At 43.3% G+C, this 23,663-nt stretch overlaps 1 protein-coding gene across 1 annotated transcript; it reads right to left on the bottom strand.

Moving 5' to 3' along the window:
- Positions 1-5,344: 5,344 nt before the first annotated feature.
- On the bottom strand, positions 5,345-23,148 carry LOC117440117 (protein Z-dependent protease inhibitor-like). The gene is made up of 4 exons (XM_071201959.1): positions 23,073-23,148; positions 19,807-20,074; positions 5,862-6,006; positions 5,345-5,656 (listed from the first exon to the last, which is right to left on the bottom strand). The coding sequence occupies exons 2-4, from the start codon at positions 19,995-19,997 to the stop codon at positions 5,468-5,470; spliced, it is 525 nt and encodes a 174-aa protein (XP_071058060.1). The 5' UTR covers positions 19,998-20,074; positions 23,073-23,148; the 3' UTR covers positions 5,345-5,467.
- Positions 23,149-23,663: the final 515 nt, after the last annotated feature.

Here is a 23,663-nt window from a genome sequence, read left to right as displayed (position 1 = left end):
CTTTATTTATTGATTGTTCAATACCTGACAAGGCCGGAGATGAAATATCTACATACATCTTATAAGAGTATAATACATTATGTATAATATCAGTTAAAATAAGTGCTTCAACATAGTTAACATTGCTGGAGGTATGCACAAATATTGATAAATGTCTTGTAATGCACTATTGAGGAACCTGCAACCCAAGTTTTTCATTCAGTGCAGAACTACACCACAGTTGTGTAGGCCTATATGATATGTCAATAAACCTTAGAAAATCTTGAAATCTTGAAAGGGATGTGCAAAATAGTCATTACATACAGTCTTTAATTAACTATTAGTAGAGAATAATGAGTAATGAATATACTTTATAGGGATCGTATTAATATCTAATAATAAAAATAATTAAATTCAATAACATGCTTTAACCACCAGGTGTCCCTTTATATCAGCTGTGCACTTTTATGGTGTAAATACAGCCTATCTACCCATTGGATCAAATATAAAAGTGAGCCGAATTAGTGTTGATACTGCAAGGAGACGTATTGTGTGAAAATAAATGTAAGATGTTGTTTAATGGCTGATATATTTATGATCCACGTCACGTTTTCAGTTCCTCATGTTTGTCTTCTCATCAGGGCTATACAGAACTACGGCAGATATGTAATATGTAATGCAGCCGAACCGTGTATTACAATGCCGTTATGTGATGACTTTCAAGGAGAAAAGCAAGCACACTCGGAATAAAGTATTATTATTTTTTTTTTTTAATGTTTTCGGTCTGTTTCCGGTATTTGTTAATGACGATGTGAGACTGGAATTGCACAGGGGGAAAATAACGTGGGCTATCTTTAGATGCGGATTTTGTTAAACTAATATGTTTAGGCTGTGGACCAACACTATACATTGACGGGGAAGGGGGTAGCAATAAAGATAACACCATTAAACAGTTACACAACATAACAGAAATAATATCGATAGCAGCGTCCCTAGCAACCACCTTGGTAACAATGAAAACGTCGCGATTTCCTGAAGTAATCTTCGTAATAACGAGCAAACTAAAGATCATGTACATCCACTGCACACATAATCTGAAATAACAACTCATATTTCTCACATCAAATGACATCAAAACGCATTTTAATGGCCAAACTAACTTTAAAATAGGCATTTTCCACCTAGAATAAAACGAAGTTCGGCCATGTTTTCTTTTTCTGCAGGGAGAAATTTGAAGATCATGTGACATAGACGCCAGCCATCGGAATGAATGGTGAAAAAAATGGGGTTTGTCAAACAGAGCACATGGTGTAGTCCAAACGATAGCTGGGGATTCTGGGTAGTGTAGTGTCTTCTGCCATCCTTTACTCAGAAAAAATATTTGTTTCTCCGAATCGAAGGGGAAAAATACAAAAGCATTGCACACAATTTAAACCAATCAATGTTGTGTAATTAACAAGGATAATCTGGTGTTTTTTAGTCGATGAGTAGTGCAGATATCACTGTAAAATCAATCGACAGTAAGAGGAATACTTACTTCCGGGTGTACAATTCTCCGTTATCCAATGGGAATGGACGCTCACATTGCCTTTAAGGGCAGCCGACATAAACGAATGCCGTGCTTCCATGAGCGTCAAATCCCGACGCAGATGGGAATACATTGCAATCAGTTGAAAGCTATTTGCGTCCCTTTATGACGCTGAAGGAGCCTAGGAGCGTCACAATTGGACGCCACGGACCCAGTCAGTACCAAACGTCGCTATTGGACGCTTAGGGAGTGAGAGTGTGTTGCTGTATCACCATCAGCACAGGGAGCTTTGACTATTGTACAACTGGACTGATCACTCTCGCACCACGACAGTTGTTATTACAGCAAGGGCGTGACCACCGGTCAGTGATTCTTACCGGGATGTCGCTCGGCATTAAAGTGGGAGCTGAAATACGCACAGGTTGGGGTATAGTTGTAGGGGACCCACCAAGCCACAAGGGGGAGCTAGTGTGATTTGTAGGGGAAACAGGGGCTTGAGATGACACCGCCGGAAAGGGGGGTGTGTGAACGTGGAGCGGGAAAAGTCAGGGAGACGTCTGAACAGCGTGCTGCATGTTAGCCTCTAGCATGCGGCCACCCAGCCTGCCGAAGAGTGCGGGTCGGTCCCAGAATAGATTAAAATTGTCAATAAAACCTAAATTGTGAGCTCTGCAGGCGGATTGGAGCCAAGTGTGGAGGCTGAGGATCGTACTGAACCGCCCTGCTCCGCGGGCCAGTGTTGGGATCGGACTTGAGATAAAAACCGACTTTTCACAGCCCCGTAAAAGAATAAAAAGTTTCTTTAAATCTTTTTTTGTCAGCTCCGACTGCTGGCGGGCTGTGTCATTAGACCCAACGTGGACAATTAGTCGATTGACAGAGGACGGGAGTGAGTGCAGCAGCCCCGGGAGTTTCTCCAGGATATCCGGGACTGAGGCTCCAGGGAAGCAGCGTGTCGCCGCGTTGAAGAATCTGATGTTTCTAATTATGGAATCCCCGATTATCAATGTTGACGCACTCTAGACACAACCGGCAAGATCTAACAACCAAATACGTCACGCTTACATTGGAGGGGGTCGAGATTAACCTGAGCAATAACTAGTTCATGGCGAATACAGCGAATACAAGTTGTAACAAGCAGTAGCGCTGAGCAAAGTGACTAGAACGTGACCACACACTTATATAAAGTCAGGCAACACTAACCAGGCTTAGTGTGAATCTGATTATGTTTACCATCCGTTCACTGTTATTGACCATTGTGAAGAGGCAGACGTTGTCCTGTTGTTTTGTATTATTGCAGCTATCGGATGGAATCAATATATGGGCTACATGTGGCCATTACAAGTAAAATCATAACGACAACTACGCCTGTAAAATGTGCCTGTAGAAAACGTCTTATGCCACAATATGATAGCAACAAGTAGTCAAGATAGTCTGATTAGCTTTGGTTGCTATGCTAACATCACCTGTAGAATGCCAGAGACACTTTCATAACAGCGCTGTGATGCCAAACAGCGTCAATTCAGACTGAAACACATTCACTTATGGGGATGGGGGATATTTATCAGCTGCTTGTGTGACAGTCGGACAGTGAATACTTTACAGTGGCCGCTGCCGTGAGTTAACAGTAGACCAGTGGCGAACCGTCAGGGCCTTCAAGGTATTCAGAGGATACCTTGGAACACTCAGATAAAACAAACAAAAAAATCTATTTAATTATATAAATAAAATGTAATAAAATGTATATAAAATGAATAAATGAGAATCGTATCCGTGTTGTTGATCTGTAATATTACAGTGTTACGTTGATTTGTTTGTCCTTGTCGGACCATGCACTACGCATTTCAGTGGTTTTGTGTTAGAAAAGAAAGCAACCAATCAGATCTTGTTCTGGGTCTCTGGGTAGAATATCCTTCAACCAAGGTATTCTCCATCCTTGATCGAATGCCCTGGCCGTTGCACTGAATGAGAGTGTACGTTTGGACTGACAGTTTGATCAACCAATCATATATTGATTTGTAGCCAATGGGCGTATTCTTTCAGAGTTTCCCCCAGTTCCAGGGTTCCCGCTAGTTAACTGGCTCGAGACAGATGATATAGAACGAATGCGACGAAGCAATTCATGCCGTTTTATTGTTTTTAACGTTGAAATGACAAGTGCAACAGGTGAAGATTAAAAACTACCCGACTTTATTGATGTTGTTGTGAGTGGTGTTTCTGAGAAAATCAGCGACGTAAAACGCCGTGTGGGTCATAAGAAGACACGTAAGCGGTTAGGTCATGACGCAATCACGCAATAATTCACCTTTGAACCTAATTCACCTTTGAACCTGCATCTGTAACAATGAGTGGACCAAAAAAAAGAAACGTCGATAATGAGTGCGGAGTGTTTAATGAGGAGTGGACAGCTAAATATTTTTTCACCGATCTGCTACTAGCCCGGCCCGTCTGTCACATTTTAAAACACATAGTGCCCACCCCTGATCTACACTGATGCAACACAACTCACTCAGCACAACATGGGTAATGATCCACTGATGAGATAACAGGCTATTTGCAAAAATGGGTGTTATAAATGTACTTCTTTGCATCTTAAGCATATGGCCATTGGTCAATAGTTCTGTAAACTGTATGTGGCTTAGTGCCAACCCACAAAACAACACAATAACTTAATCACATCATTGTTCATGTCTGACCTGCACAAATACTTATAATCAAATATTTAGACTAGGGAGGTCCCATTCGTGTTTGTTTCAACCATTGATTACTACAAAATGACATTTCCTTACAACTGAACTCTATCCTGAATACCATTTTGAGGGAAACATGTATTCTACTTGGCTACAGTTGTGGCATTAAACACCTGGTTATTATGGAACATTGTAACAAAACAAAAATGCAAAATAACTACTTTGTTAGGTTTTAGTAAATCATCATGGTCTGGCTTTAAATGTTTTTACAGAGGACACAAACACCATTTTGTTTTCCGATACAACATATGTTGCCATAAAAAAGTGAATGACAATGCAGTTTAATTTTACGGGAATATTGTTTTTAGGAGACCAGGCTGGGATTGTTTGCCTCAATACTGATTCGACTCCCTTAATATGTACCAAGATAAACCTAATCTGACTAATGTTGATTAAATATGTCTCTGAAAGGCCATATTACTCTAAAGTTGATAATAAAGAAAGTTCAGCTTTAGACTTCTCTCATTTAGACCCTTTTTTCGTCTATTGAGGCCTGGTTGTTTCAGAGTTAGGGTTTGGGTAAGAGTCCTTTTTATTTGCTGCTAAAAAAGTGAAGCACTTCCCCTCTGGGGACCCATAATCTCTTGCTATTTGCTCATAAACCTGGACTTTTCAAGGAGTCCGTTGGACCCTTCTTGATGAATGGGCTGACATTTCTGTTACTTGTGATAGATCTGTTGTCCTATTCATCAAACTATGCTCTATTCATCATTTTCTCAATGAACTCAATATCATCTCTACAAGGCTGTCTGATGCTCAAGTAAAACATAACGAATGTCTCGAAGCTACTAAACCCTACTGCAGTGTGAATGTGTAATGTTATTGTTTATGATTTTTTTCTGTGTTGGTGAATAAGCCTGGATATTCTTGCAAAGCAATTTCCTGTAATTGCATAAGGGTGATGCTTCTGCGATGGGAGAAAAGTGTTTTATGTGTTTTATTGCAAGAAAAGCATAGATTTAGTCACACTGCCATTTGAATGTTCTTTCATCATTTCGTGAAAATAGGGAAATAAACTGTAAATCATCCGGTAATGTTTGGTAAATTGGAAGTAAACCAAAACTCTGCAACTTCAGGGAAATGATTGAAAATCCATTTATTTCCCCAGAAAACTATGCCCAATTAACTATTGGAAAAAAAATATATATGAAAAGTGAATGCAGTATTATATCAATAGAAAAGCACAAAAAGGAGAGTATGTTGCTATGGTCTAGACTTCTGTTGGATCGATAATTCTCCCCATTAACAGGATGAGCCCCGTGAGATCGTCATAGATTATGAGCATGAATGGTCTGTTAAAGGTGATCCTCGGGGGGACAGAGAAGTCCAGCAGTATGTCAGGCCTCCCCCCGTCATCTGATTCGGTTTCTTCCACCTCCAGCATAACCTCATGAGGAGCCTGAGTAATGGCACAGAAACAGGAGTAATGAGAGAGCAGATATGAATGTGCATATTCCAGAGAAAGAGAGGGATGAGCGAACGATGTAGTTCTGTAAAGTCTGGTACATTTCTTAATGTGTAATAAGATCTCAACCAAGCACTTAGGCCTAGTTTCATGATCCATTCTGACAAAGGAAAATAGGATATTTTGGGTCTCTCTTAACCTTGACGAGTTTCAGCGTCTTCCGTGATATTCTTGCAAAATCGGCTGAGTCCGAGAAAATAGATGACACCCCAGAGTTCCTCAGGAGGCTGTCCAAATTGTAGGATTTCCTTAGATGGAACTTAGGGAAAAGGATTTCTGCCCGTCTGTGAAAACAAACAATCAATGTTTTATTGGATTTGCTCTAAGATGTCTTGTTACAACTTGTGGGACCCTTACTGTGGGCTTCTACTCACTGATGTGTGGAGAGCTGTAATTATTGCTGACGTAGAATCTCCTCAGCATCATTCATCATGCTACCCAACAACAGAAAGCAAATGACTGCAGGGGAACCGCACCATGACGTGGATCAATATAATGCACACTCAAGGACAGGCAAACACCATTTTGCAGAGGGCATACTGTACATGGACACACTCAAACTCAACATATTTTATCCAATGCTGCACCAATTAACCCTTAGTATAAACACATGTATAACTAGCCTGTAATAAATACTACCTTTGTGTGGTTAATGGGTCAGTGGATAACATCTTACACTTATGTCACCACCTACAACAGTGTATCAGGGCAATTGAAAAAATTAGGAAATTACCATAACGTTGGTGAGGGGGGTAATGTAAAAAAAAATGATTCATCTCAGAGACTTTTGGAATTTCATTCTATCAAATCTATGACTGCATGATGAGAATATATATATAAGATTTTTTTTTTCCTTTTAAATTCAACACTAATCACATATTAGATATTAAATGTTTCTTTAGCCATGATTCAGAACCTAATTTTATGAATATTCCGTCTTTTTTCTTGGATTTTTTTGTGGAAGTGTACCACTTTAATCACTTTTTCCACAGAGATTTACAACAAAAAAATTGTAAATCGTTAGTTTTTTCTTCTTTTTCTCCCTTTTCAAGCTACTGTAGTTCTTAGATAGATAGATGATAGATGTATACTTTATTGATCCCAATTTTGGAACTTCTTTTGTTATAAAAACAGCAGTGTGTTCTTTTTCATTTTACTAACACTGGCCCAATGTTAGAGGTCCTCTTGGCCATGATTTCTTACTGAATTCAATTTGATAAGAGCTTGATGCAATTTAAATAAGACTGCAAAATGGCATCATCCTTGTAGCTGCTGACACTTATGTCAATGCACGTACAAGAATAAAAAAACAGCTTGCCATGGTTTTCCCCTCGTTCCTCTTCAACATTAGGCAACCCTGTCTCCTAAAAATTACGTTCCCACAGAACTAAACTGCATTCTCAATTACGTTTAGCAAGAAACGTATTTTCTCCTACGTTACGTTCGTTATGAACGTATCTCAAATACGTTTATTTTCTACATATCTTCTAGAAGCATATTTTCTCCCACGTTACGTTTCTTATGAACGTATCTTAAATACGTTTATTTTCTACATATCTTTGCCATTTATTGTCTTGCTTATAATAATGATAATAGTCATTTATAAATATCATTTTAGAGCACACATTTGAAATCAGTAGGCGAGGCTGTAATTTCGCCAGCTGTTACTCTCATGAGTGGGGCAGAAAATAATAGTTTTTAACATGCCAAAAAGCTGCTGTGTCGTTTATTGCACCTCAAACATTAAAACGAATCCAGAGTTACGTGTTTCTGTACTTCCTTTAAGAAGAAAGGACAGTAACAGAAGAGCTCTGTGGCTTCAGGCTTGATCGCCGTTCAAATGACAGCGTTGGTTCTCATTCACAACACTCCGTTCGATGTCTCACTATGGGATGCGCCTCATCGCGGAGCAAACAGAAGCATCAATCTCATTACGCCAATCCTGATTGGCTGGTGATCTTGACGTCAGCGTCAGGGGAAATCACCCCCTATAAGTAGCTTGCGCCACAACGCATGCGTCACTCAAACACCTCTTCTCGCTTCAGAGCACATCTCTACAGTAGCCGGGCAAGCTTCACTGTCCACAGACTGAACCCAAATACCCATTTCGGTCGACGGGCGCTCGCCGGCTACTCCTTCTGCTTCGCAGGAAGACTGTAGTACTAATGCCAGTTAGTATTAAAATCGACCTCGCCCTTCTCTTCCCCGGAAAGTAAGGTAGGTCCGATTTTTTTAAGCTAGCAGCACACCTGTTGCTAGCTCGCTCCCTCTCTATCGACACCACGGTAGCGAGGACGTTTTTTCTTTTCTCTTCTCCACGGAGAGGAAAATGATTGAAAAGGAGCATACTGCCACACCAGTCAGTATTCTCCGGGAATAAAAGACCCAGACTGTCCTTTTCTCCGGATTAAGGACAAGGTGGTTTTATCTTTGCTCCCGTCCCACCTGTCGAGAGCGGGCCCTCTCCACGCCAAGAGGCGGCCAAGATGGACACCCTCTCCCTCACACCAGAGGAGTCAGGGACTCGGTGGCTCGACTCTGCGGCTGCGGGTTGAAGATATCGGGCACAGACACACACCAGGTCTGTTCGTCCTGCCTCGGGCTGGAACACGCCCGCGCTATCGACAACCCCGGCTCATGTGGACATTGCGTCCGCTTCACTGTTAAGAGCCTCCGCCAACGGTTAGCTCGACAAGCTAGCCTGTCGGAACAGGACCCCCCCATGTCCACGGACCCGCCGACCGGCAGTCAGGACACGGGGGCGTCCGCCACAGAGAGTGAGCCCCTCTCCGTGTCGGTCTGGGGCTCACTATCTGCTATGGCTATAGAACCAGAATCCCGCGCCCTGGAAAGATACGCGGGAAACCGTATCCACCAAGCTGGGGCTCCCGGTTAGACCTCACCATGGTCTCACCCGCGGAGGATGTCCTCGGGCCTGATTACGAGGAGGACGAAGAGGAGGACGCCCTGGCGTTCCTCCTGTCCGAATCGGATGAACAGGAAGAGGACACCTTCATGTCACCGGCTCAGGCTGCAAAGCCTGAGGCAAGTGCTGTTCTCCCAGGCGATAGCACACCAGCTTCGCCCGGTCTGAGCATGGACCTGCAGGCCGTGTGTAAACGCGCTGCGGCCAGACTCAACGTCCCGTGGCCCGAAATGGCCAAGGAGACCTCCAGGTCCCGCTACGAGGGAAAACATCTTCCCCAAGCAGCGGGGAAAAAGAGACAACTCCTTCCAGTCTTCCCGGAGATGTTGGATGAGGTGCCGGTCTCGTGGAGAGACCGGCCCTTCAGCAAGAAGGTCCCAATCCAGGGTGCCTCCTCCCTAGACTGTGACGGAATGGAGAAGCTCGGCCTGCTCTGCATGCCGCCCACGAAACCGCTGGTAGCGGCTCACCTTCTACCAAAGGTGGGCCCGTCACCAAGCAGGAACCCCCCGCTGCCAGCAAAGTCGGACCGTTTTCAGTCAGCAATGACTGAAAAGGCCTACAAAGCGGCAGCGTTGTCCGCCAGGGCCCTGAATGTGTCCTCGCTGTTAACCGCCTACCAAGCGGAGCTCTGCGAGGTCCTGTCGGGTAACCCGGGGGCAGCCACTCTGGACGAGATGGCAGCGGTCATGGACATTTGTCTCCGTGTCCAACGCTGCGCCGTCCAGGCCACGGGCAAGGCAATTGGGATCATGGTGGTGCAGGAAACAGCGAGATGGCTCAACCTCACCACTCTCCCAGACCGGGAAAAGGAGGATGTGCTGGATATGCCCATCGTTCCCAAGGGAATTTTCGGCTCCGCTCTCGCCTCCATGCAAAGGAGGTGTGAGACAAAGAAGAGGGAGGACGAGGCACTCCACCTCTGCCTCCCTCGAAGGGTCCAGCCGCTGCTCTCGCAGCAGCAGTCCTCTGCCCAAGCTGCCTCAAACTCTGCTCGGTTTAAAACACCGAAGACGCAGAGGTCGCAGCCCACCCCGAGTCCCCAGCCCAGGCTGGAGACAAGGGCAAGTTGGCCGAGAAAATCTCCGGTTCCGGCTGCAGCTCAGGCTCAGCCAACCCAGAATTTCGGCCAGCAGTCGAGGAAGAAGAAGCGAGCGGTGTGAAAATCAATAAAACCAATAAACAGCCCGCCAATTCTTCCCCTTTTGAGAGCAGCTACGGCATCTCTCAAAAGGCGGATTATTGACGGGTCTGTGAAGGCACCACCGCCACGCGCAGTGCCGGCTGGGGCTTTAAGGGCACCACCGTCACGCGCATGCGCAGTGCCGGCTGGTGTCGTAAGGGCTCCACCGTCACACGCATGCGCTGTGCCGGCTGGTGTCGTAAGGGCTCCACCGTCACACGCATGCGCTGTGCCGGCTGGAGCTGTGAAGGCACCACCGTCACACGCATGCGCTGTGCCGGTGGAGCCGTAAGCGTGACATCTCAGCTGGCTCTAAGGAGCATACAGCAGGAGATACTCATGACATCTGCCTGGGTTTCTCAAAACAGTTATACTTTATCTGTTTTCACAAGCCCAGAGAGAGTCAACCCATATTCAGATGCAGAGTCAGATTACGCAGACAAATATCCTCGTAAAGCACCTGCTCAACATGGGGCTCATAATAAAACTAAACCCCGCGCTCCACGGCGTGCGGAGAGTTTTGGTTATTATGTAATGCGTAGTGGCACTACACCCGACTTTTCTAGTGCGGGACGCGCCTACGGGTGCTGTCCTTTCACGGAAGGTGGTCACCACGGACGCAGGTCAGACAGGCTGATAGGGTATTTACGAAGGTCGCCCGGTGAGAGGTCTCTAGAGCAGAGACCTCCAGCGGGCGCACGTAAATTACCCGGAGCTTTTAGCGGTGTTCCCCACCCTAAAACGCTTCCTACCTTCTCTCCATGCCAGGCCCTCCCATTTGACATTCCTGCCCTCCCCCAATAAACACGTTTTTAAAAATTATTTATAACATTTAATTTTTTTTACAACATTTTTATTTAAAAAGATTTCAATTATAAATGAACTGTGAACTTTTATGCTACGATGTATGTGATGTCGGATAGTAACTACAAAAAAAATCGCAGGCTACGTCAAATAAATTCATGTGTCTGTTGTGATTTGTGATTCGTCCACATTTAGACCAATCACAGCGTCAAACTCTGCCGCCAATTCTGGATTTGTTTATTGTTTATTGTGCATTCTGTAGTAGACTCCCATTTCTGTTTGAATTACAAAATGGACATCAGAAATTGGCTTAAAAGATCTAAGAATGTATTCAAACGAAATAGCGATGAAATAACTGCCGCCGATGGTGCTGCTGGCACCTGCCGTTGCAGCAGCACGCCTTAATCTCACAAGCGTGACCTCGGCAAACCCCGCTCAAAGACCAACAGCCCCAGATGATCTTGGGGTTAATAAACCCAGCCAGGTGAAACTGGATCATTATCCAGAGAGATTGTTTTCAGGGAAGAAGCGCACTTTTGCCACTGCATGGTACAACAACAGACCATGGCTTGAATATTCTTTAAAAGCAGACGCAGCCTTTTGTTTCCCCTGTAGACAGTTTAAAGTGAATAGGCCTACGTCTTCATCTGATGCGGCTTTTACTGTCAAAGGTTTTTGCGACTGGAAACACGCATTACAGACTGATAAAGGACTGCTAAGGCATGCCGCATCAAAAGAACACATTTCATGTGAGAGTTTGTGGAGAGAGAGACAGATACGCGAGGAAACAAATAAGGAAATTAGTACTTTGGTGCACACAGATCAGCTGGCACGGAGCCGTTATTACGTGTCAGCTGTCGTTGATATGATAGCTTTTTTAGCTGTCAACCAACTCCCTCTCAGAGGTGACCACGATGCACTCCACAGCATGTCCGAGTCAGGCAGTGGGCTCTTCCTATCGCTGTTTGAGTATACGCTGCACAAAGATGCAGAGTTGGCCAAAATAATGGAAAGCATTCCCCACACAGCAACATACACCTCTCACGACATGCAAAATGCCATAATAGAAATAATGAGCACCTTAGTGACTGAGCATAATGTCGAAGAGATGGGGGATGCAGTGTATTCTATTAAAGTCGACGGAACCAGGGATCCCACCGGGCAGGAGAATATTTCCATTGTTCTTCGGTTTATCGATGCAAACTGTGAGATAAAAGAGCGGCTTTTGAGCATAGCCACTGCAGACAGAGGGGATGCCAACACTCTAACCCAAACGGTTATTTCCAAACTGACCAAGGCTGGACTGAGCACAGACAAAATACTGAGCCAAGTGTATGACGGGGCCTCCCTGATGTCGGGAAAACATGGTGGAGTACAGAAACTCCTTCAGGATACATTGAAGAGGGAAATCCCATACGTGCACTGCTTCAATCATCAGCTCCATTTAGTGGTAGTGCAGGCAATGTCTGCAGAACAGCCCATCACAGATTTTTTTAACGTGTGTAACCTCTTGTAAATTCATCCAAAATCCCACAGTCGCGGTTCATTATCAAGGGGAAACACTAAAACGTCTGCTTGACCAACGTTGGACCGGTCATTTGGCCACAGTGCAGGTGATACAGAAATCACATGGGGAAATTTCCCAGCTGTTGACGGAAGTTCAACGTGCACGCTCCTTCCCAGCTGACCTGAGAGTGGAAGCTGTGGGACTGCTGAGTGTCATCTCAAAGCTGGACTTCAGATTCATTGCGCTTCTCATCAACAAGATTTTGATGCTTCTTGAACCACCTAATAGAATGCTACAATCGAAAGACATGGATCTCCTGACAGCTGTCCAACTGGTGAACTCAGCCACGGAGTGTGTTGCGGGCCTGCGCACAGAAACCGAGTTTGGTGCGCTATGGGATAAGTGTGGAGCAGCAGAGGACACAACTGACCCGCCCCAAAGTAAGAAGAGACGCACAACAAAAAACACAACTCTACAAGATTACGTTGTAGAGCAATCTACTGGAGCACGGCTTGACCAGGACGAAACAGTAACAGAAAGTAGGAGACTGTTTTACAGCTGCATTGACGCAGTGTGTGGAGAGATGGCACGACGCTTTGGAGAGCGCAACAGCGCACTGATGGAATCACTGGCTTCACTTGATCCTGAGAGTGATTTATTTTTGAACACAGACAAAGTATTGCCCCTGTTGGAGTTGACCAGCACTAAACTTGTAGAAGCCGAGTTTGTTGTGGCCCGACAGTTTCTTCGCGCACAAATGGAAGGCTCTATGCCCCCAGATGATGGAAAATGGACCATTAAAACACTCCTCACCACCTTCCACAAGACCCTGGAAGCCATGCCAAGTGTCATAGTGGCATTTAAGTCGGCCTTAACTTTCGGGGCCTCCACTGCTACCTGTGAGAACTCGTTTTCAGCCCTGAAAAACATTTTCAGTGACCACCGACGGAGCATGCTGCACCAGCGGAAAGCTCACCTTATTCAACTCGGGTTTGAAAAGGACCCGAGTTTGTTGCTGTTATATTTTTATTTCAAATGTGTGTGTTAAGGGAAATGTGCATATGTCCTCAGTTGTTGTTGTTATATATATATATATTAGCCTATGTCTATTCTGTACTCAAGCTCACAAAGGGATGTCATGTTATTATTGTACCACCGTGAGGCACTGAAGTGTTATGTGCTACTTAAGGACGCAGGCTTTCGTCATATGTAAATGAGGGTGTGTTCACCTGATGCACATTCAGTCCAGATATATATGTGTTGTTTTTCTAAGTTAGCTTGGCTGAGCGAAAAGATGCACCTGCAGTGCATAGGAAAGTAAACCATGCCCAAGGCGGGCTAAACAGTTCATCGTCTCCGTCTCTACTATTTCTCTCCGAGTGCAACGATGAGGAAGCTGCCATCCTTAACCAGTGTGCCTTGCTCGTGATTTACCAGTGTCTGTGCTGCCACGCACACAATGTTTCAAAAGTGGTTTCTATGTTGCCCTTTATTTGTGTATGTATTTGCGATAAGTGTGCGTCTTTACGCAATGCTGTTGGCCTCGCTGTTTGATATATATTGTGCCGCAGGCACGCAGCACGTGACGGTTTTGTGGGCCCTCCCATGAAAATCATAGGCCCTCCCTTTAGATTTGTTCTGGCGCCGGGTCTGCTTCTCTCATGCCCCTTTCACACCAGCGCCTTTTCAGCTCCGGCTCGGAGCTAGAGCCTGAAAAGCGCCGGGTTTTCCTGTTCACACCGCAGCGGCGCCGGCTCTTAGCTCCGGAATCCGCTTCATTTCCAGCTCCAAAAAATTGTCGGTCCAGAGGCAAGAGCTTTGGAGCTAAGAGGCGACGTCGCTTACGTCTCTCTTACGTCGAGGCGTGCAGGAAACTAAACCCACCTCCCATGGGTCGACTGTTATGCCTGCCTACAAGCAGTAGTGCCTATAAACACACTTTATAAAGTCAGGCAACACTAACCAGGCTTCGTGTGATTCTGTTTATTTGTACCTTACTTTGACCATCCGTTCGCTGTTATCGATCATTGTGGAGAGAGGCAGACGTGTTGTTTTGTATTATTGCAGCTATCGGATGCAAGTAGTCAGTTTAGCTTTGGTTGCTATGCCAACATCACCCGTTTTATACCAGAGAAACTTTCATAACAGCGTTGTGATGCCAAACAGCGTCAATTCAGACTGACACACATTCACTTAGGCTAAGGGAACTGGGGATATGCATCAGCTGCTTGTGTGAGTCGGACAGTGAATACTTTAGAGCGGCCGCTGCAGTGTGAGCTAACCGGGAGCTAACGGGAGAATAAACTCCCGTGGTGCATTGTTGTTGTTAGCATCGGGTGCTAGCTAGCTGCGCTAACGGATATAAGGAGCTGTTTAAATGAAAACAGAGGAGCTCTCTATCCACACAACTGCGCCGAGCACTTGACTTTATGCAGGAAGCCAGACAGCGGGACATTGTACGAAAAGTCAGCACACTCATGATTGCAGCAACATGATTGCAGCGTCCAGGCAGCTCCCGTTCGAGCATATGCATTAAACACAACAACCTCTGAACATTACAAATATTCGCCTCAATTCAACCTGGAACCTCTCATACAATAATACAATACAAATGGTGTGTGTGTTTGTGTGTGTGCGTGCGTGCGTGCGTGTGTGTGTGTGTTGGATCGTTGGAGCTATGTGCAACTCAAGGCATAATATTCATGAGAATATTTGTCATTGTCCAAATGATAATATACATTAGCATAAAGCATATTTGTCCACTCATATGTTGATAAGAGTATTAAAAACTTGAAAAATATTCCTCTAAGGTACATTTAGAACAGATCAAAAATGTGCGATTAATTTGCGATTAATCGCGATTAACTATGGACAATCATGCGATTAATCGCGATTAAATATTTGTAATCGACTGACAGCCCTATATATAAACTCCCCAAACAGGCAAAAACCTACCAGTTTCACCCACTGTCTCTGCCACCTCCCTCCATGCCTGGTTCCTCCGGTTTGTATCCCGTTAATAGTTCTGGTCGTAAAGAACCGGGTGATTTGCTACCGTAATTTCTCGTTTGGAATATGAGGAAATGAACTGCGGTCTGGTTCTCCCTGCTTACACGCGGTTTGATTGGCTAGCGCTTCTACTGTCAGATTTGCATAAACGTGTTTGATTGGCTGGCGCTTCCAGCTCAGCTTCAAAAGTTGAACATTGCTCAACTTTTGAATCCTGGAGATCCTGGACATCCTGGAAATCTTCGCTTCGCTCCCCCACAATGCAGTTCTGGAAAAAGCGAGGCAAAGTGACGTCATTCCCATTCAAAGTCAATGGGCAGAGAAGCGTTGGAAGCGGTGGAAGTTGCTTCTGAAGCTGCTGTGTGGACGTACTGTTAGTGGAGGGTGTTTGAGGAGTGGTGCCTTCAAGAAGGACACATCTCTTTTCAATGTCCTGTCGGGGTGATTTTATCATTCCTACAGGACTTGATCGATAAACACAGAGCTTTCTCCACGATCATGGTGTACCTGGCTGCTATTGCTGCATGCCATGTGGGCTTTGAGGGTAAGACGGCTAGCCAACATCCTTTGGTTTGCCGTTTTATGCAACACACTCTCACTCCCTAAGCGTCCAATAGCGACGTTTGGTCAGTGTCCGTGGCGTCCAATTGTGACGCTCCTAGGCTCCTTCAGCGTCATAAAGGGACGCAAATAGCTTTCAACTGATTGCAATGTATTCCCATCTGCGTCGGGATTTGACGCTCATGGAAGCACGGCATTCGTTTATGCCGGCTGCCCTTAAAGGCAATGTGAGCATCCATTCCCATTGGATAACGGAGAATTTTACACCCGGAAGTAAGTACTCCTCTTACTGTCGATTGATTTTACAGTGATATCTGCACTACTCATCGACTAAAAAACACCAGATTATCCTTGTTAATTACACAACATTGATTGGTTTAAATTGTGTGCAATGCTTTTGTATTTTTCCCCTTCGATTCGGAGAAACAAATATGTTTTCTGAGTAAAGGATGGCAGAAGACACTACACTACCCAGAATCCCCAGCTATCGTTTGGCCTGCACCATGTGCTCTGTTTGACAAACCCCGTTTTTTTCACCATTCATTCCGATGGCTGGTCTATGTCACGTGATCTTCAAATTTCTCCCTGCAGAAAAAGAAAACATGGCCGAAATTCGTTTTATTCTCGGTAGAAAATGCCTATTTTAAAGTTAGTTTGGCCATTAAAATGCATTTTGATGTCATTTGATGCGAGAAATATGAGTTGTTGTTTCAGATTATGTGTGCAGTGGATGTACATGATCTTTAGTTTGCTAGTTATTACGAAGATTACTTCAGGAAATCGCGACGTTTTCATTGTTACCAAGGTGGTTGCTAGGGACGCTGCTATCGATATTATTTCTGTTATGTTGTGTAACTGTTTAATGGTGTTATCTTTATTGCTACCCCCTTCCCCGTCAATGTATAGTGTTGGTCCACAGCCTAAACATATTAGTTTAACAAAATCCGCATCTAAAGATAGCCTACGTTATTTTCCCCTGTGCAATTCCAGTCTCACATCTCAGAGCACATCGTTATTAACAAATACCGGAAACAGACCGAAAACATTTTTAAAAAATAATAATAATACCTTATTCCGAGTGTGCTTGCTTTTCTCTTTGAAAGTCATCACATAACGGCATTGTAATACACGGTTCGGCTGCATTACATATTACATATCTGCCGTAGTTCTGTATTTATAGAGCCCTGATGAGAAGACAAACATGAGGAACTGAAAACGTGACGTGGATCATAAATATATCAGCCATTAAACAACATCTTACATTTATTTTCACACAATACGTCTCCTTGCAGTATCAACACTAATTCGGCTCACTTTTATATTTGATCCAATTGGTAGATAGGCTGTATTTACACCATAAAGGTGCACAGCTGATATAAAGGGACACCTGGTGGTTAAAGCATATTATTGAATTTCAATATTTTTATTATTAGATATTAATACGATCCCTATAAAGTATATTCATTACTCGTTATTCTCTACTAATAGTTAATTAAAGACTGTATGTAATGACTATTTTGCACATCCCTTTCAAGATTTCAAGATTTTCTAAGGTTTATTGACATATCATATAGGCCTACACAACTGTGGTGTAGTTCTGCACTGAATGAAAAACTTGGGTCGCAGGTTCCTCAATAGTGCATTACAAGACATCTATCAATATTTGTGCATACCTTCAGCAATGTTAACTATGTTGAAGCACTTATTTTAACTGATATTATACATAATGTATTAGACTCTTATAAGATGTATGTAGATATATCATCTCCGGCCTTGTCAGGTATTGAACAATCAATAAATAAAGAACACAGAATTGTTGAATATAAAACACAGAATTTATGTGATTATACTAAATGATTTTCAAATAAACACAACTGCATATTTAACTGTTACACATGTTGATGTAACGCAAATGTTCCAACTTGGGATCAATAAAGTATATCTTATCTTAAGCTGATCGATGGCTACTGCCATATTTGCAAAATGTGCCTCTGAACCTTGACAAGTGCATGTTTCAGGCTTATCAATTAATGTAATGTAATGTTATCACAGGGGTCACACACATAAGACCAGCTGTTAAATAAAGCTCTTCTGACCTTAGCTGGCATGTGGGTATATATATTAATACTGCCCATAATGGGCACAAGCAATTTTCACCCATTTATTAATTATATGTTTTAAATGTGAGTGTTTCCTGTCCCCTAAACCTCCTGTCTGTGATGTTTTACAAATCAGATATTAATGTGTAGAAGTAAAGCATGAGAAATAGTATAGCAATATCCTGTAAAATTATGTAAAAACATGAATAAAACTACACATCTTCAGATGTTATACATACATAAGTGTCCTAATACAAAGTTATTATTAGTATGCTGTGTGTACCTTGTGTGCACCGCCTAGTGGTTAAAGCACGTTATTGAATTATTTTTGTTGAATAATGTTATTTTTGATGAATAATGTTATTTGATGAAAAAAATATAAAGAGTACATACTTTCAGGGGAAAGTATAAGGTCAATGATAGAAGTATAGAATATAAAAAATCAAGAAGATACTGTAAGTGATCTCTACAATAAAACAGTTTAGTGCACGATGTACAAAGATATTAATAGGAGGATGTGCAAAACAGACAAACTAATTAACCTCTATTTAAACATTAAATAATACTTTAGGTTAAGGTCTTCTTTCAAATAAGAAAAAAACTTTGGGGGTATCTATCTACAGATAAATATTAAGCCTGACAAAGTACTTAACGTCTAATGTATTGCTTTCCTGCAATGTTAACTATGTTGAAGCACTTATTTTAACTGATATTATACACATTAATTATACTCTTATATATGTAGATAGTATAAGAAATGTGCAGAATTTAACAGTTTAATGGTGGAGGTACACACACATATTGATAGATGTCTTGTAATTAACTATTAGTAGAGAATAACGAGTAATTAATATACTTTATAGAGATCTGCAGATAAATGTTTAGTCTTCTCAAGCACCAACTATCAAATATCTCGCCTGATTGTTGGCACTTGACAATCACCTTTCCCTGAATTTGACTCAGGTGTAACTAAAGTCTGCTTTAGGTTGTTTATATTTCACATCATTAATCAGAATCTGCAGAGTTACTAAAGTAAATGTAGTGGAGTAAAAATACCAGGTTAACCTCTGAATTGTAGTGGAGTAGAATATATATTAATGCTGCCCATTATGGATACAAGCGATTTTCACCCATGTAGTAATTACATGTTTGAAATGTGTACACACCAATGTGTTTCCTATCGCCTAAACCTCCAGGGCTGTACACAGTTTAATACTGTCAACTTCTAATTTTTGGAAAAACGAAAACATCTTTTAAAACTACAATTCCCAGTAGAGACGTGCCATAGAGAACATGTTGCGAAACACAATAGCCAGCACGTGTAGTTCTGGGGGGCGTTCGAGTCCAGTTTTGAATAGTCTGCCGTGGTTTCATTCTATTTCAAAGAGCTTGACGCTCTGCGTAACCTTGGCGCACTGCCACTCCAACATCCAATCACAGAGCTTGAAGATTAATCACGGGGTTTGTCAACGGGACTGTAGTCCCAAATGATAGCTGGGGATTATGGGCAGTGTAGTGTCTTCGGCCATCCTAAACTGAAATGTTTTTCGGATATCATATCGCATTAACAACACCACATCTGGCGTCACAGAGATCTTCTGTTACTGTCCTTTCTTCTTAGAGGAAGTACAGAAACACGTAACTGGATTTGTTTTAATGTTTGAGGTGCAATAAACGACAAAGCAGCTTTTTGGCATGTTAAAAACTATTATTTTCTGCCTCGCTCATGAGAGTAACAGCTCGCGAAATTACAGCCTCGCCTAATGATTTCAAATGTGTGCTCTAAAAGGATATTTATAAATTACTATTATCATTATTATAAGCAAGACAATAAATAGCAAAGATATGTAGAAAATAAACTTATTTAAGATACGTTCATAACGAACGTAACGTGGGAGAAAATACGTTTCTTGCCTAACGTAATTGAGAATGCAGTTTAGTTCTGTGGGAACGTAATATTTAGGAGACAGGGTTGCATTAGGACTCCCCACCTACCCCGGCTTCAGGTTGCTGAGCCAGAAGCTCATGCGGCTGTCGGAGAGGCAGTCCTCCAGCGGCTGCAGCTCGGCTTTAGGGAGCAGCAGCAGCGAGGCCAGGCGCTCTGAATACTCCAACCGCACCACTGTGGCAGAGCAGTTGGTGTCGTACAGCATCATCACCTCAGAAGAGTCGTCCCTGAACATCATGGAGACCTCCACGCTGCTGGTGGCGTTCAGCTGGAAGCTGCGTGGCACTGTGTGGAGCCTCTCAAATGGCAGATGACCTGATGTATGTGTCATTAATAAAAAGGAACAAGTTAACGTTAACATATGAAAGTGAATTAGCAGAGAAAGAGAATGCACTGCTATTAAAAAAAGCTGTGTAAATTTACAACCACCAACTGCCACAAGAGAGCATCTGCTCTACAAAAATAACAATGACTGATGAAGAAGCAGGTACTCAAAATTCTGTGCAGTGGTTTGTATTGCAATGACACAATGACAACGCTTTCTAATTTAGCAATTTCATTTGGAAAATTATTCATCTGTCTGGATTTCTTTACACATTTAGAGGACACGTCAACCCCCAAATTACCATTTGTATATCAATTACACACTCTATGTTAGAAGAATCCAAAATCGGAGAAAGGTCGTGATGAATTTAAGTAAACGGGAGCCGCGTTTGAAACAGGAGAACTTTATCCAGACATCTGCTTAAAACTCCTACACAGGACTTGTAGTATAATCCAAGCCTCATTTATCAAGTTGTATGCTCAAAACTTCCCAAACACATGCATTTTCAATTAAACCTGAGGAAATTATAACATTTGCGCGCCTAAACAAGTAGTCTCACTCTTTCGCAGGTGCGCTATGGTCCGTTCAAGTACGGTTTCCTCCAAGTGTTAAAAAGTGATGGTAAAATAAAAGCGCGATTGCTTTACAGTAGCAAGGGTACGACTGTATAAATGTGACTTGAATTATACTGCATGAGTTGTGTGAGAGTTGTAAACTAACATTATACTATATTGCTGTTGTTAAACGCGGCCCCCATTTTACGCAATTCATAAAGACTTTTCTCTGCTTTTGATTCTTCGTTCACGGTTAAGGAATATCAGAAAAACAAACTTTGGTGAAGAACTCATAGAGGCAAGTAATTGTCATTTTAGGGATATTCCTGTTCAATGTATTGAAATACTACCTTTGAAATACACATAATTGCTAAGTTCAAGTTTATCAGAGGCTTCCAAGTCTTTCATCAACGTGTCTAAGCTGATGTTAAAGGCGGAGGGTCCAGTTTGCTGAGGCCTGGACCAAAAGCTGTCATAGTCTAGTAAAGGTTTCCCATCAATATGTAGGCCGTTCCAAAGTCTTAACTGAACGCCAGGATGAACCCCATCCTCAGTTCCATTTCTCGCCTCTGAAACATTATCTACATCGGCTCTGTCTCCAGCATCTGCCCCTCCGATGTCCCCCTCTCGTGTGGCCCCAATCCTAACTTCAGTTTCGCCTGCGGACTCTGTCCTTTGCACCCCATTGTCGCCCACTCCCTCCTGGAGAGCGAGGCTGTGTTGCAGATCTGTGAGAGCAGATATGGTGGCTTCCAAGCTCTGCTCTGTAGAGTTGGCTGCCAGCCCCAAGGCCTCCAGGGCCTGGCTCCGACTCTCGGACCCAGTCACTTGGGACAGCAGGGCCAGAGCAGATGCCAGGCCCAAGGGGCGGGAACAAGATGTTGTGCTGTATCTGGACACCGGGCGTGGAGTTGGCTCTGGTGGCAAGGTCACGGTAAGGTTCAAAGGCCAAGGCTGTGTTTAGGGCTGATGTGTTGAGCTGCTCATTGACCTCCTGTTCCATTTGCAGAGGCCTGCTGAAGACTTTCTCAGACTCTGGTAGAACCGACCCATCTGCTTGGACACCCGTTAGCAATGCCATCATTGTAAAACGATACAGAACGGACATCATCGCCTCTTCTCTTGCCATCCTTCCTCGGCCCTGATTCAGAGACGCTGCAGGTTGATCTCACAAAAGACCGGCCAAACTCCAGCTTTGGGGAAGTGTTGTTCTCGTGGCTTCGTGCGGGGGTGGCGGTGGCAGTGTTGAAAGTATATCAATCTTCGGGGCTGAGCTTTTGACCTGTGGTTTTAGCTCTGAGCAAACAATGCTGGCATGTTTTTTTGGTTTCTTAGAATTTCAGCGTGTGTGTGTGTGTGTGTGTGTGTGTGTGTGTGTGTGTGTGTGTGTGTGTGTGTGTGTGTGTGTGTGTGTGTGTGTGTGTGTGTGTGTGTGTGTGTGTGTGTGTGTGTGTGTGTGTGTGTGTGTGTGTGTGTGTGTGTGTGTGTGTGTGTGTGTGTGTGTGTGTGTGTGTGTGTGTGTGTGTGTGTGTCATTATTACATTGTGTGGCCATGCATCAGACAGCCCAGTCACGCCGTGGGGTCCAATTTTTTTGTGGGGTCCAAAACCCTGGACCCCAGAAATGTTACCTCATATTCATTCAAATTAAGGTCAGAACTATGTCCTGTGAAGTTTTCAGGGTTGTCCCCAAAAATCACTTTTACCAACTTAGTGTGTATAAGTGTGCTAACAGGAGGTAACTCAGTATTGGCCACTACTGGCCAAGGCAGGTACTGCATCCCACACACACATTCCATTCTCCACACACACTTTGCTGAACTGCGCATGTGCAAGCAGCCATCTTCCAACATATTTAGCTGTTTGATTAGCTGGTAGCACTTAGCTCCTTAGCTTTGTGTCTTTAATGAAATACATAATTAAAAACACAAATGTATACATTTTTGGTGAGTTTGACTTGTGTTGTCACAATAACAAGCAATGAATCATTAATCATTAATTAGGTAAATAACAAATATAAAAAGATTTGAGAGATTACAGACTACAGCTGTTGTTAGCGTAAATGCTAACTTAACATGAAAATGCCATAGACAAGCTAAACGTTAGCATACATGCTAACTTTACATTGAAATCGGCTTAGACAAGCTAACCGTTAGCATAAATGCTAACTTAACATTGAAAACGCCATAGACAAGCTAAACATTTGCAAAATGCTAAAATATTATGTTCTAAGAGTGCTCCGATCTTGTGCTTAAGTAAAAGAGTACTCAGATATTCCACTTGTCACCTTTTTCATATCTGATTAGTTTGCATCCCTGTATTAGGGCTGTCAAGTTAACGCATTAACGCCACTAATTATTTTAACGCGATTAACGCATGTGTATTTTTTTTCCTCGGCCGCCCCGTAGTTTCAGAGCGCATCGAGTTTAAAATACCATCTACAAGCTGATGCTGACAGCCCCGCTGATGCTGACAGCCCCGCTCCTGCCGCCCGCTTGTGGCAGACCACACTTCCACGCTCACCGGCAGGCACCGACTGGCCATCGGGAGGACCGGGAGGGTGTGTGTATGTGTGGCCCGAGCGAGCGAGAGAGAGACCTTACGTGCATTGTTGTTGTTAGCATCTGGTGCTAGCTAGCTGCGCTAACGGATATAAGGAGCTGTTTAAATGAAAACAGAGGAGCGCTATATCCACACAACTGCGCCGAGCACTTGACTTGATGCAGGAAGCAGACAGTGGGACATTGTACGAAAAGTCAGCACACTCAGCACTGATGCAACATGATTGCAGCGTACAGGCAGCTACCGTTCGAGCATATGCCTTGAGTTGCACATAGCTCCAACGATCCCACACACACCATTTTTATTGTATGAGAGAGGTTCCAAGTTGAATTGAGGCTAATATTTGTAATGTTCAGAGGTTGTTGTGTTTACTATTCATGAGAATATTTGTCATTGTTCAAATGATAATAAACATTAGCATAAAGCATATTTGTCCACTCATATGTTGATAAGAGTATTAAAAA

This window comes from Pseudochaenichthys georgianus, chromosome 24, assembly GCF_902827115.2.
Source record: "Pseudochaenichthys georgianus chromosome 24, fPseGeo1.2, whole genome shotgun sequence".
NCBI classification, from domain to species: domain Eukaryota; kingdom Metazoa; phylum Chordata; class Actinopteri; order Perciformes; family Channichthyidae; genus Pseudochaenichthys; species Pseudochaenichthys georgianus.
The sequence above is the reverse complement of the archived record's forward strand: the minus strand, read 5'-3'. Positions and strand labels throughout refer to the sequence as shown.